Source organism: Podarcis gaigeae (genome assembly GCF_964106915.1).
Source record: "Podarcis gaigeae genome assembly, chromosome: 6".
NCBI lineage: Eukaryota > Metazoa > Chordata > Lepidosauria > Squamata > Lacertidae > Podarcis > Podarcis gaigeae.
The window spans coordinates 73,312,799-73,326,756 of NC_139682.1; the positions used below are offsets into that span (position 1 = coordinate 73,312,799).

Sequence of the window (13,958 nt, forward strand, 5' to 3'; positions counted from 1 at the left end):
CAAGCCACTCACCATTTCTCCTCCCAATTTGATTGACAAAAATACATACAATACAATTAAGTGAAAGATATTTATTTCAGAAACACGCCTGTGCTGCATTGCTTTTTTAAAAAATAAAAAATTATCAATATAAATACATACAAAATACAGTAAAAGTAATAAGTGTAACCAATACAACCCTTTTAAATATGAGATAGTTGAATGCTATATTGTATTCTCAGTTGCTTTCAGGTTTTCCTCCCTATTTCATCATTGTTTTATTTTTTTCTATTTCTGCATGCGTTTGTATTGCATTGCTTGCTTGTGCTCTCTCCCGGTCTCTCTCTCTCTCTCTCTCTCTCTCTCTCTCTCTCTCAGAAGGCCATAAAGGAAATGCAAAAGCTCTCCAATGTAGGAAACACTACCTGTTGCTTCTCTGGTTATCAGAACATGCTGAAAGCTACAAGGAAATCTGGCCTTCAAAGAAAGAGCTCTGAGCAAGCTCAAAACAGATCTAGCATTCTGATAGGTTACCACATGGTGCAAGAATGCATTAAACAACTTCCCTGTACAAGGCTGCCTTCAGATGTCTTCTAAAGGGAATTTATCTGAACATAGCAAAGGGGAGGGCTAGTGCCTTTCCTTCACTAAGTGACACTCCAGATCACACATCTTCTCTAAATGAAATGAAATGAGTCAAATCAGCATGTAACCTAACAGCTGACAGAAAGCTCCTGTCCAATTCAGTCAGTGGAAGGTCTGTAAGCTGCAGTTACAGAGATGCCTCCTTCCCTTGTCGCCTGTTCCCTGTCTGTTCCCTGCCTCTTCCACCAGCAACTCCAGCTGCAAAGTGTCTCTGAGCAAGTACACTCCATAGATGGGTGAGAACTCATCTTTGGGCTTCTATGCTACATCCTTATTTATTACTTATATAGTGACCTGGTGCTTTACACAGCACAAGAGAGCAGACTCCAGCCCCTGTACCATCTGACACAGGAGAAAGAGAGGAAGATAGGGAGAGGAAAGTGGAGGTAGGAATGAATAAAAAATAAGGCACAATTCCATCATCACGCCAGTTGCACACACTGAAGTCTAAGTTATGTGCTTTATATTATGGATAGCGTGCTATGGAAAAGCCAGTTTTGGGAATAAGGCACTGTTTGCATGCTCAGAGACACTTGAAACAGCATGTCTGTCAGTCAGTCTAACTCACTGGTCAAGCATTTGGAGGACAGCAGCATACAGCTTTTAAAAGAGGAAGATGTTGCTTAGATAGGCTTTTAAATGTCCAACGCTTTAGAAGCTTTGAAACACCGCAATTTAAAAATCACAAGTAGAGTTGATGCAGGTATGGTAGCAACCACAACCTTCAGATTTGCTTCTGGAATTCCCCCGTGTCCTATGGTGCTAAGCGTAGAGGAACGCAACGCTGCTCACATGTGATATTGGCCCTGCAAGAGTTAATTATATAATTTATCTCTTTGCTTTCCATCTCCCCCTTTGTATCTCATCAAATAATCTGTGTCCTTGTAACTTTCACTGCAACATGTGAGGACTAAATCCCACTCCATCTGGAGGATAAAAAAACCAGACTTCTGCATAATTCCTCCCCCCCCCCTTTTCTAATATGACATAATGCAATAACAAAGGAACAACTTGCTATTTGCAGGATAATGAATGATTGAAACAGGGTTTGTTCCCTTAACGCTGTATCCACGCTGGCATTTTAAAACAAAGGAATCACGTTCTTTTTCTTTTTGATGCACACACACACACCAAAGCACAATCGCTACAACTTTGCTTTGCATATATGTGCATGCGCAGCCCACATTCATTAATGCATCAATGAGCCAAATATTTCAGCGGGAAGCAATGGAGAAGGCGAATGGGACTACATATAGAAGAGTTTACAAATGGCGTCCATGGGACTCTGATAATTAATAGGCTTGGGGCACTTTCCTATAACTTCAATGGGTTTCCTGACATTCAATGGGTTTTCACATCTGATCCTGTGCACAGGAGGTGAAAGCAAGAAAAAAAGAAACTCATACTTATCAATGGCATATATACAAGTGTTTGCCTTGTTTATATGATTGGATAGGTTTCATTATTTGCCATTTTTCTCTAGACCTGTCAGTATAAAGTGTTATGGTGGTACTCTCAGGGGCATAACTATGTCAGAGACTAATGAAGAAAGCCTCTCAGATGGCTTTCAATGGGGGGTTGACAAATGCAAGGTGTGTAAGGCTATCATGGGCTAGTACTAGTCCAGGTTCAAAGATCAAAGAATCATAGAATAGTAGAGTTGGAAGGGACCCTGAGGATCATCTAGTCCAAAGCACTGCAATGCAGGAATATGCAGCTGTCCCAAACGGGGATCGAACCTGCAACCTTGGCATTACCAGCACAATGCTCTAACCAACTGAGGTATCCTATTAGGGATAGAATGACTCTGAATCCCAATTCCCGTGGAACCACAGCAGGAGAGGACAGTTGTCATCATGCCCTGCTTGTGGCCTTCTCAAGAGACATCCCATTGTGGGAATCAAGATGTTGTGCTAGATTAGCCCTTGGTCTGATCCAGTAGGCATCTTCTTATGTCTTTATGGTTGAATAGCATTTCCCCTTTCTCAAGGAACCCTTTGAACCATCATTCCCTGAAAGGTCCCAGGGGTCTGGTACAGAATCCTTTGCCTCGTAAGTAACCCAGGATCCCCAAAATTCTTGTTATGTCCATTAAACTGGCCAATATAGATCTATAGTGTGGGGATGTCCTAAGACTGTATCAGAGTGTATGACCCTCTAGTGAGAGTTTCTGGGCCAAGGGTATAAAATCAATGGCCACATTCCTGCACAAGGCTAGGTGTACTTCACTCCCCATTGATTTCATTGGAAACTTCTCAGTAAATTTAATGAAGCTGGCTTGGATGCTCAATTTGCAAGACAGAGAGTGATGCGGCAGGGCATGGCCTGAGTTGGGCATAAGTCCAGACACATTTATTTTCGCTGCCATGACTCAGCTTTGGAATTCGTGAAGTGAGACGTTAATCTATTTTCATGAGGCTGAGGGTTTCCCAAATGCTGCTACTACTTTTTCCAGACGATGCAGCTTTTATTCTCCAGGAATATATTGCAGAATGTGCTAGTGCAGCTTCTTAAACAATACACGGTTGGACAGGCCAGTTTGTTTAAAATACTATTGTACTGACAACCACAATTTGGCTTAGCTTGTTCTTTGACGAGTGACATGTTTTTCCACTTTATGATCACAACATGGGAGAATACCTTAAACCCACTTAGCCCAACTGTTTCTCACTACAAATCCTGATGATGTCCACTCTGCTCAGTTACATCATTCCTCCTTCCCAACTCTAAGCAATGCAGAGAGCAAGCCCAGCTCCAGACAGGTCAGGATGGTTATGAAGCGGGTGTGCAGCTCTGGGGGTTCCTTACAATGCAATTTTGCCTTTGCATGTGGATACATGGACCTGAACCCTCATTTAAGTGGCAGGCCCACTGTAATCCATTGCTACACACACAAGCTATCGTCTTCCTTCTGCAAAATGTACACAGAAAAGTTACTTCATGTCCTTCAGAGAGCACATTTCATTGGTCCACACTGGTGTGCAGGAGAAGCAGAACTGTGTGTCATCAGCATACTGCTGACAACGTACTCAAAACTCTGGGTGACCCCACTCAGCGGCAGTGTTAGAAACCGAGATATGAAATCTAGAAGCTGAGTGGCACATTAAACTGAGGTTACGGGCGCCACAATGGAGTGTTTAGGTGCGCTTTTTTATAACAAGAATACAAAGCTGAAAATGAATGAACTGCAGCAAAAATCTTATGTTCGTTTTTCACTTAGTCCTCATCTGAAGACTGCAAAAAACAAAGCCATACTTCTCCTGCCTGCCCCCCTAATATTCTTATGAGGGTCCCTTCTCCAGTCTTCAGAAAGTGGATGGAAGTGAGGAGGCAGAAAAAGGTCTTCCTTTTCTTCCAGCAGCGGCAGTTTTAAACTGAAATCTTGGGCTCAGCACTGTGCCCACAGCTCAGAAACTGCTCGCATTAATGAAACTCCCCATCGCAAAACGCACCTAGAACAATGGGAGTTTCAAACGCTGCTCAGTGGTTTCATGTAGATGTTAAATAGCATAGGGGATAAAATTGAACTCTGAAGAACTCCACATTGAAGGCTCCATGGGGCTGAAAAACACTCCCCAAGCATCACCCTCTGGGAGACCATCCAAGGAGGACAGGAGCCACCACAAACCTACCCCCAACTCAGACAGCCTCTCCAGAAGGATACCATGGTCAATGGCATCAAAAGCCACTAAGAGGTTGAGGAGAATTAACAAGGTTATGTTTCCCATGTCTCTCTCTTATATAGGGTGACCCAAGCAGTTTCTGTGCCAAAACCGGGCCTAAACCCCCATTGAAATGGATACAGAAAATCATTTCCCTCCCACAGTTCACTTTACATCTGGGGGGGGGGGGCAGTGGATGTGTTAGACCGTTGTCTTGCCTCGGTAACAGACTCGATGGGAGCCAATAAACTGAAGCTCAATACAGATAGGATTGAGGCATTATTAGTGGGTGGTTCCCCAGACTGGACAGATGGGAGGTTGCCTTCTCTTGAGGTGGTTACCCTCCCTCTGAAGTGGTGGTTATGTAGCTTGGGGGTATTCCTGGATCCTTTGTGGTTGCTTGAGGCTCAGGTGGCGCAGAGTTGCCTTCCATCACTTTTGGCTGGTGGCCCAGCTGTGCCCCTAATTTGTAAAAGGAATAGCCTAACTTCTGTTAACCTCTGGATATACAAATTTAATGACTAATTATAACAGGTCCAGTGCTCTGAAACAGGCAGCTTTCACTTGTCCCTTGCCTAGAAAGCACGGGTCTGAGTGGTTTTCCGCTTTCCCCATCACTGGGAAAATTCGCTCTTTAGTGTTGAATTGGAGCAAACATCAATTGACAGAAAACCTGATAGAAGTTTGCTCCAATTCAGCAGTAAATATTGGGTTATCCCAGTGGAAAGAGGCAGGGCAAGAAGAAGTCTAGATGAGCCTAGGCTGCAATCAAAAGCAAGTTCAGCACCACGGACAAGGACCATAGTGCTGGTTTAGCACCATAGGCAGAAGTGCAGCTGCGGAGGCAGAAAGAGCAAATGATCTCAACATAGGGATGGATGAAGTGGGAGAGAGCTTGATAGTATAAATCCAAAATTTATAAATAATTACTATAATTTGAAAAACAAAACAAAACAAAACACAGTACAAACTACCATAATGGGGGAAGATTGTGACCAGGTGACCTCAGTTGCTAAACGCTGATGGACAAATTTAAGGTCCCTGCTAGCCCTTTTTAGGATTATCTGTCCTTAGATTAGAGTTGGACATGTCAAATAAAGGCTGGCTCTCTGTAATATAGGTCACCAGTATGTTTGTATGCAGGGCAAAGCCTTCCCAAGGCAACTTTGCAAACAAGACATAAAAGCGAAAGCATCTCATTTCAGTAAAACTAAACAATTAAAACAGCAGCATTTTTTTAAAAAAGGATTAGACCAATTCATGGAGGAGAGGGCTATCAAATGTTGCGCTTGTATAAATAAGAGCCAGTGGTCTGATCCAGCAGGCTATTCTTATGCTCTTATTTCATACTAAGCACAACATTTGTCTATTTATTACTTAATATCCCTCTCTTAAACCTGAAGGCTCCCAGGGTGGTTGGTATATGGCAATTCATAAAAATACATCATTACAAACCTTGTAACAGAAGCAATATAAATAGAACAAAAATCGATATAATAAAATGACTAACATCAGAGAGAATCCAGCAGCAACTTATATCTCACATGAGCCATTTATACTTGCCAGGGCCATGAATGAAGGATCTGCAAATGAAAACTTCTCATTGCCCTGAGAAGAGAGATCCACCCCCTGGTCTACCAGGGGGATCTGAAAAGATTACTCTTAGCAACTTGAAATCCTGTTCCCGAGAAGCCAATGGCTGCAGAAAATAGTACTGAGCCTTTGACTGACCAGATGCAGCTTTTCATATCTCTGATTTTGACCACCTAGTCCACCTAGTCCAGATTACAAAGCTGTGCAAGTAGATCCAGGACAATTTTCTCTATCTACTTCAGCTGCTCGACTCCCAGCTATGATCCTGTACCTACGCTAAAGTCCTTGTACACGATCCTGAACTTGCTTTTGTTTCTAGTCCATATCCTCAGATATATGGGCCATCAGCTCTTCTCGGTAGTGGACATCACAATGCACCAGGACAACTGTCATATAAAATCAACATAAGCAATTAAGGAAAAAAACAACATTTCTTTAAAACCAGCAACAATGTAAATGGTTTGAAATGGTCAGCGCAACACCGCGGCTCAAGGCTGCTTGAAATAAATGGGTTTTCAAATCTTGTTTGAAAGTGAATTGGGGCCAAATGTATATGTTCCACATATTTGAGTCCCTGTCTCTAGTGGCTGCCAATATGCTAGCTGCCTCTGGGAACAAGGACACACTAGAGCTATGAAATTCTCTGCAGAAGGCCAGAGGCATTTCTCCCAAGCAACCTGGCAAGTGGTTGTGTGCGTGTCTATTCCCCCCCGCCCAAGGTTAGTGGGAATACCATGAAAAAGCCACTGACTCATGGCTATACTAAAGAAATAGAAGGTATATTCGCATATCTAGGCATCAGTTTCCCCAGTACTGGCAAACTGATTCCAGCACCACGTTTTCAGCCAGTCACATGTTCTTGGGCTTTAAAATAAAATAAAATAAGGTAGTCCTTGGGTTGGTTGCATTTTTGAAAGACTTATAAAAGTGAGCTCCCAACAGGCTTCCAAACGTAGCAGCTTCAGAATATTATAACATGAGTGAAAGCTGGTGGGCTGAATCCATCCATAGTTAAATTCATGTCACGAACATGTCTGCCTTTGTATTAATTCTGAAACCATCTCAACTGTAAGAGCCGCACAGAGGCAAAGGGTTGCGTCTTCCAGACAATTTATGCTATCCTTTGTCCATGTTATAAACTGAACACTTCTCTCCCCTTATCTTTGCCTTCCCTTTGAATTTACTTTGAGCCTTGTTGTCAAGACCATGTGGGTGGCAACACTGGATAATTGCACTGGCAAGTCTCCTAACATTCTACTTCCCTTTCCCCAGGACAACCTCAGTGTTTAAGCCTTAAATGGAGTCAGGATTCAACTTAAGTGCTGTATACCTTGTAGGATCTACAAATACAGTGGTACCTCGGGTTACAGTCGTTTCAGGTTACAGACTCGGCTAACCCAGAAATAGAACCTCAGGTTAAGAACTTTGCTTCAGGATGAGAACAGAAATTGTGTGGCAGCAGCGGAAGGCCCCATTAGCTAAAGTGGTACCTCAGGTTAAGAACAGTTTCAGGTTAAGAACGGACCTCCAGAATGAATTAAGTTCTTAACCTGAGGTACCACTGTAACATTAGCAGAGGGTAAGTATCTTAAAGTATCGGTCCAGGTAGATCTTTGGGTTTCCCCAGCTCTGCTCTAAATAAGAACCTCAGAAGAAGTTCAGATCCTATTTGGATCTTTCACCAAGCAACTCACATTAGGTGCCAGAGCACCTAATTTTCTGACCCTGGGGCCAGAAGGCCCGGTTCTTCTGTTGGAGGTTAAGGATTCTCTGACTCTGATTTTGGGACACAAGCCTAACTCCATTTAAGGTTTAAACACTGAGGTTGTCAACAGGAAGAAAGTTCCAATGTATAGGTGCTGCCACACTAAAAGATGGATTTCTTACAAACGTGGTATTATTTGGCACCCGGAACAGCACCAGTTCTACACTGTGTTTGCGTGAAAGAGTGTACACCTGTTGCTTTGCACAGCTCAAGTACAGTGTACACAGGGTCACAGATAATACAATCACATGTGAACACCTCTAGTGCTTGCCCGGCTGTGACGCTGGCTGCTAACAACCTCTGGCAGGCTGGACGATTGGCTTGCTTTTGCTTTCTAGAAATAATCAATGACCTTTAAGAAAAGAAGTCTAATTTCCCTGCTTACCATACAGAACTTCGGCCTTGCTCTCCTCCAGCTGGTAGCCACCTCAGGGGCTCATATCCCTGTATGTACGCCTTCTTTGTACAAAAAGATTCCCAGCAGACAAGCAGAAAATGCCACTCTCCTTTTCCCACACTTGAAACGATGCTATGCTTTGCTAAATTAATCTTACAGTTCTTTGTTTGCCCTGACAAATCCACAAAGCCTTGCCTGATGTTTAAATGTGTTATGTTTGATGCAATATTCATGTATGAGTTTTGAAAGTTGCCTTAAAAGGGGGGGGGGGGCTTCACGTATAACTCAGGTTTGCTAAATCCTTTCTGTCTGCAGGTCCTCAGGAAACCCCATCCGCCAGGATGTTCAGAAACAGAATGTGAAGATGGGTGGTAGCAACAGACTTAGGCTCAAGAGTGTGCCTGATCCAAAAAGAGGACACCAAAGATTCTCATGCGGTAATATTTACTATAACTGAAACAGAAATGCGACACATCTAACCGTAGTGGAGAAGACACCAGAGGTGATTTGTCTGCCTGCTTAGTTTGCAGATCAAGTGATGAAAACTTGTTGATGGGCATCTTCAAAGCTTTTGCTCTCTCTTTCTATGGTCATTTTAAAACCAGTCTTAGGCCATATTTACGGAGGCCCAAGAATTCTTTGGGTGGAAGCCATCATTGTTGAAAGTGGTATCATAGTGCTTTACATGTATGCAACCCTGAATGTGAAGGCAACCCTGGACTGGACAACCCTCAAATAGAGGACACTATCAAACAGAGGACTGTCCTTTGTAAAGTAGGCCTCTGCTTACCTCACATTTGGTGCTATTGTGAGGGAGGCCTATGCACTCAAAGATCATCCACATGAGTGAGAACCCTGGTAGACTGTACACTTCATGAACTGTAAATCACCTCAGTGCAGTTCTGAGGGCGATATGTGTCTGGAGCCATCCAGACCATGGACATCCAAACATGAGAATCCTCACTGAACACACCACATTCCAAAATGAGTAACATTCCCCTTCTCAAACGCCCCACCTGAGAAAGTGTTCTCTCCTCTGCATGCAAGTATCTTTCTATTACATGCTCTTCACTGTTGCCCTCATGCTCTGTGGCTACCTAAAACCATGCAAGTTTACATTTTCTTCTTTCCCTCCCACTCTCCACACCCGTGGGTTGCCTTGCCCTCTCCTGCTGGCTTTGGAGAAATAACAGCCAGCAGTGTGTTTTATTTCTTTCATTGTTCAGTGCAGTGAAGTCTTAATGGTTGTTTTCCCTGTACTGTATACAATTCTGAGAGCTATTCCCTGGGCGACAAAATGAAGTGATGACTTGTAAAAGCCATTTTTAGACTGATTCTGTGTGGGTTCTCCTGGAGTGATGGCGGCCTCCACATACTCTCTGATTTAAGAGGGAGAGAGCCAGCCCACATACCCTCCCCCCTCCTCTGGACAGAGAAACAAAATGCATTAACGTGATATCATCATGCTTCCCATTCCCCTGCTGCCACGTGTGGGGGGCTTGAAGTGCAATGACATCATTTGCTACCAGTCGGCTGCTGAGCCAAGTTCAAAGGTGCTTGGGCTGACATTTAAAGCCCTCCATAGCATAGGGCCCACATACCCATTGGATCGGTTACTCCCTTATATACCAGCCCAGACTTTAAGACATTGTGATATGTGCCCTTAACAATGTGACATGTGCCAATGAATGGTATGTAGAAACCTGTGAGAGGATGCTCTCAATCGCACCACCTTTATTATGGAATGCCCTCAATTCAAAGACTCAGTTGGCACCAATGCTGACAGCCTGTGGGCACCTTCGAAAGCAGTGGTGGGGGACCTTTGACCTTCCAGATGTTGCTGAACTACAACTCCCATCAGCCCCAACAAGCAGGACCAACAGCCAGTGATGATGGAAGTTTTAGTTCAAGCAACACCTGGAGGGTCAAAGGTCCACCACATCTGCTTTAAAGAGACATTTATTCACACAAGCATTTGGCTAAATTGGTCAGTAGAGTTGATTCTGATTTCTTGTAATGGCTTTTGATGTGTTTTTAATTTTTTTTAATTGTTGAGCATGTAATATTAATTTTCCCTGTTGTAACCTGCTTTGGGATTGATTTTGAAAAGGCCAGGCTCGAAGTGGCTCCAATGAAATAAATAATGTTCCATTCTCCACATGTGCATTAGATTCTTCTAATCAATGTTGCTCAGCTCTCTACAGCCTGTTTCGGAGGGTGTTGTGTTCTGAAATCAGCAAACAGCTACACTTACCTAACTAAGCAAAACAAGCAAAACTAATATGAAACCTCTGAGTACTTTCCTTTGGCAAAGCAGCCAACCAGTCTTAGACTCCCTTGACTTTGTCATTTTGGATTGAACCAAGACCATGGATGATGAAAGAAGGCCCAAGTGGAAGCAGTGATGTAGTAATTCAAAAATTAAGCATCTCATCCTTTGAGTGCCTATCAACAATGGAGCATTTTCAAAGAAATATAGGAAGTAGACTCATACCAAGTTGGACTATTGGTCCAGCTAGATTGGTCCAGCTAGCTCAGCATTGTCTACACTGACTGGTAGATGCTCTGGAGGGTTTCAGATTGGGGACATACCCAGCCCTACTTGAAGATGCTGGGAACTGAACCTGGGAACTTTTGCATGCGAAGCAGATGTTTTACCACTGAGCTTCAGCCCTTACTCTACCCTACGGTGTCAGGGGGACCATACCTTTCAAAGTATGCTCTCTCCCAATATAGGCCAAACTTTGCAAGAGTCAGAAAGGGCCTACAAAGAACATTCCATCCATTATCCTATCTCCTCCCACTCTGCTACGTGCCCAGGGGGGAGTAAGGACCCCAAACTTCTGCTTTCTTCATTTAATATCATCTGAGCACTCTGGCACAGATGCTAATGACTCCATTTTTATTTCTTGTTTATGGAGAATAAGGAAGTGGAGGACATTTAGGGAAAGACTTAAAACTTTTCTTACTTGGGATAACTCACACATTCCCTCCTTCCCCTTTCAGAACTTGAGGAATCTTTGAAGACTCTTCCCTGAATATACTTATGCTTCAGTATATAGGGAATTTCCCATAACAAGATAATAAATGCTTTTCTGAGTGATCAATAAAACAATGCACCCAAGGAACATTTTAAAAACACCCATTTACCTGCATCAGTTTTCAGTGTCTCTGTATCCTTACACCTTTAGTGTAATAATTTCTACAGTCCTTGTATTCCAGATATCTAAAACTTAACCGCTCTATATGACTAAGGTGGACCATCTGTGGATCTTCAGATTTGTTAGACTACAAGTCCCATCATTCCTGACCTTTGGCCATATTGGCTGGAGCCGATGGGATTTGGAGTCCAACAATATATTTGGCGGGCCAACCTTGCTATATGACATCTGATTATTGCAAATGAGACACAACAGCTAGGCTTTGTGAAGCAGCTATTGGCTACCCTGGACCAGAGACTTCCTATTATGTCAACACAGAGCCCATCACAGGGAGTCTAGATAGGATGGAATGAGCTTCTTTTCTCCAGGTGATGGTGGGAGGTGGCTGACTTCTACAACTTTTTCTGAGTCGTCTTGTCAATCATCTCTGAAGCAAACACAGACTGACTCAGTCCAACACTTCTTTCCTCGGCATATCCTCAGGTCTTCCAAGGATATGCTTGCTCATTTCCTGAGCTATCAACGAAACGTACAATATGAAATCCCTTTTTGTGCCCCAGTTGCAAAAGAAGCAGTTCACAAGTGCTTATACATCACACTGTCAGAAAAGAACCAAAATGAGTGCTTGTGGAACACTAACAAGGTACAATACAGAACAACCATAACAGTTCTGAAGCCATCAGTGGGGGAAGGGTGACAGGCAAATGCATTCACACAACCGCTTTGCTTCTGCGAACACACACATCACACCTTGGACCACGTATGGAAACAGGAAGCATCCAAGCACCTCCCATGTACCTGAACATTCACCATGTAAGTGCATGCCTACATTAATGCAACACCAATTGTTTAGCAATCAAAAAACGTTTGTTCCCAATCTTAATGTGCCCTCATTTTAATTTTCTTAAATAATGCGTGCCCGCTACATGTACACGTAGAACAACCCCCTTCCTCCCCCCAACCTTGCTCTCCTATTGGAATGATCCTGAGCACGTGAAGTGATCTCCCCTTCATTTGCAACCCTCCTTCAATCCTTAAAGAAATGATTTCTTCCAAACAGCGGAAGAAGTCTCTGTGTGTATGTCTTTCGCCCCCTCCCCCAATTTCAAGCCAGGTTTACACTCCTACAGACCGCTGCTTCCTGATGCATCATCCTGATCTTTTTCTTTTTGCTTTTCAGGAAACAGTTCTTTAAGGTGATCTAAAGGGAAAGGAAATACATTGCCTCTCTTCCCTCCCACCAGTCCTTGATTAGAGATGAGATCAGGAGGAGACCCAGTTTCTGGGCAGGAATGCCAAGCAGGCTTTCCCCACCCATGTAAAGCATACATGTTAAATGTTGACAGGCAACCCACCTCAACCTTACACACACACACACACATGCCACTAATGCACAACTGCTCTTTGCTTTTGGGAAGCGGACTCTGGCGCGTGCCAGGTGGGGCAGGTGACAGATCCTGCCCCTTACATCATCTCTCCCCATCACCCCCCCCAAAAAAGGATGGCGCCCCCCCCATCGTCTGCCCCACTCACCTCGACGAAATAAAAACAAGGCAACAGCGTGACGCTCTCCTTGACCACTTTGCTTTTCTGCCTCTCTTTCGAAGACATGCTGGACGGCGCGGGCAGGAGACGCGCAGCCGGAGCGGGCGGCAGCGAGTGCGCGACCGCGGCGGCGGCGGCGGCGCTGCCGGGCAGCCGTCCCCCTCTCCTGCCCCACTGCCTGGCGGCGGCGGCGCTGATGTCACATCCCCCCGGGGCCACCTCCCGGTGCGGGAGCAGCGCGCAGCCCACGACCTCTTCCTCTCGGGGCGGCAGCAGCAGCAAGAAGCCCGCTTGGCCGTCGGCGCCACCGCCACCGGCAAAGCCCCCACCGGCGCTGGCCGGCCGGCCTGCCGCTAGTCCTCCGGCTCCCCTGTCGGCCAGCAGGCGCCGGGCGGCCTCCTTCTCCAAAGCGGCGGCGGCGATCAGCGCCTCCTCGTGCCCGGCGCACTCCCCTCCGGCGAAGGGCCCGCCTTGCCTACATCGAGCGCTGCCGCCAGCCGTCGCTCTCGCCAGCCGGCTTCTTCGTGCAATATTCATAGGTCTGACGTCAAGGAAGCTGCTCCATGCGAAAAGGGGAAGGGGGCCCGCTTGCCTACATGGTGGTGGAGCGGGAAGAGGAGGAGGAAGGAGGGGCGCGGGCACAGGGAGGCGGCCGCCTTAACCTCTTCGCCGCCGAGCCCCGACGCAGCATCATCATCCTCCTCGGCGACGGCAGGGTGGGGTGGCGTCGGGGGTTGAAGGCAGCTGCGCGAGAATGTAGGTCGCCCGGGGAGGGTGGGTGGGTGGACGCGCGAGCGAGCGAGCGAGCGAGCGAAAGAAGGCCCCCTTCACACGTTCGCGGCGTGGGCGGGCGGGCGCCTCCTATGGGACGCTTCGGACGGAACACGTGGCCGCTCCGGCGCGCGCGCACAGGCGCCCACACGCGTTCGGGAGACGCGGAACGCGCCATCCGGGAGGATGTGGGGAAGGGCCCTGCTAGATCGGGGTCCAGGAGTACACGAGGATGTCCAGTTGGAGAGGCCAGACGGGAGCTCACCTGGCTCAGGTGCTGCTGGACACCTGGACACCTTGGATTGCCGGATGGGCGGGGCGTAAATACATGGGCGTAGCCAGGATTTTTGTTGAAGGGGGCAGGCTTTTGTTGGGGCAGAACTTCAGATTTGTATTGATCTTTATTGATTGGGGGGCAGCTGCCCCTTCCCCCATTGGCT

General features: G+C 45.7%; 1 protein-coding gene across 1 annotated transcript in view; it reads right to left on the reverse strand.

The window, feature by feature from the left end:
• Positions 1-13,530, reverse strand: part of PLPPR4 (phospholipid phosphatase related 4) — a 32,490-nt gene extending 18,960 nt beyond the window's left edge. Inside the window, exon 1 of the mRNA XM_083743337.1 lies at positions 12,736-13,530. Coding sequence (XP_083599463.1) covers positions 12,736-13,284 — 549 coding nt within the window. The 5' untranslated portion in view covers positions 13,285-13,530. The remainder of the gene's footprint in view (positions 1-12,735) is intronic.
• Between the last annotated feature and the right edge of the window lie 428 nt (positions 13,531-13,958).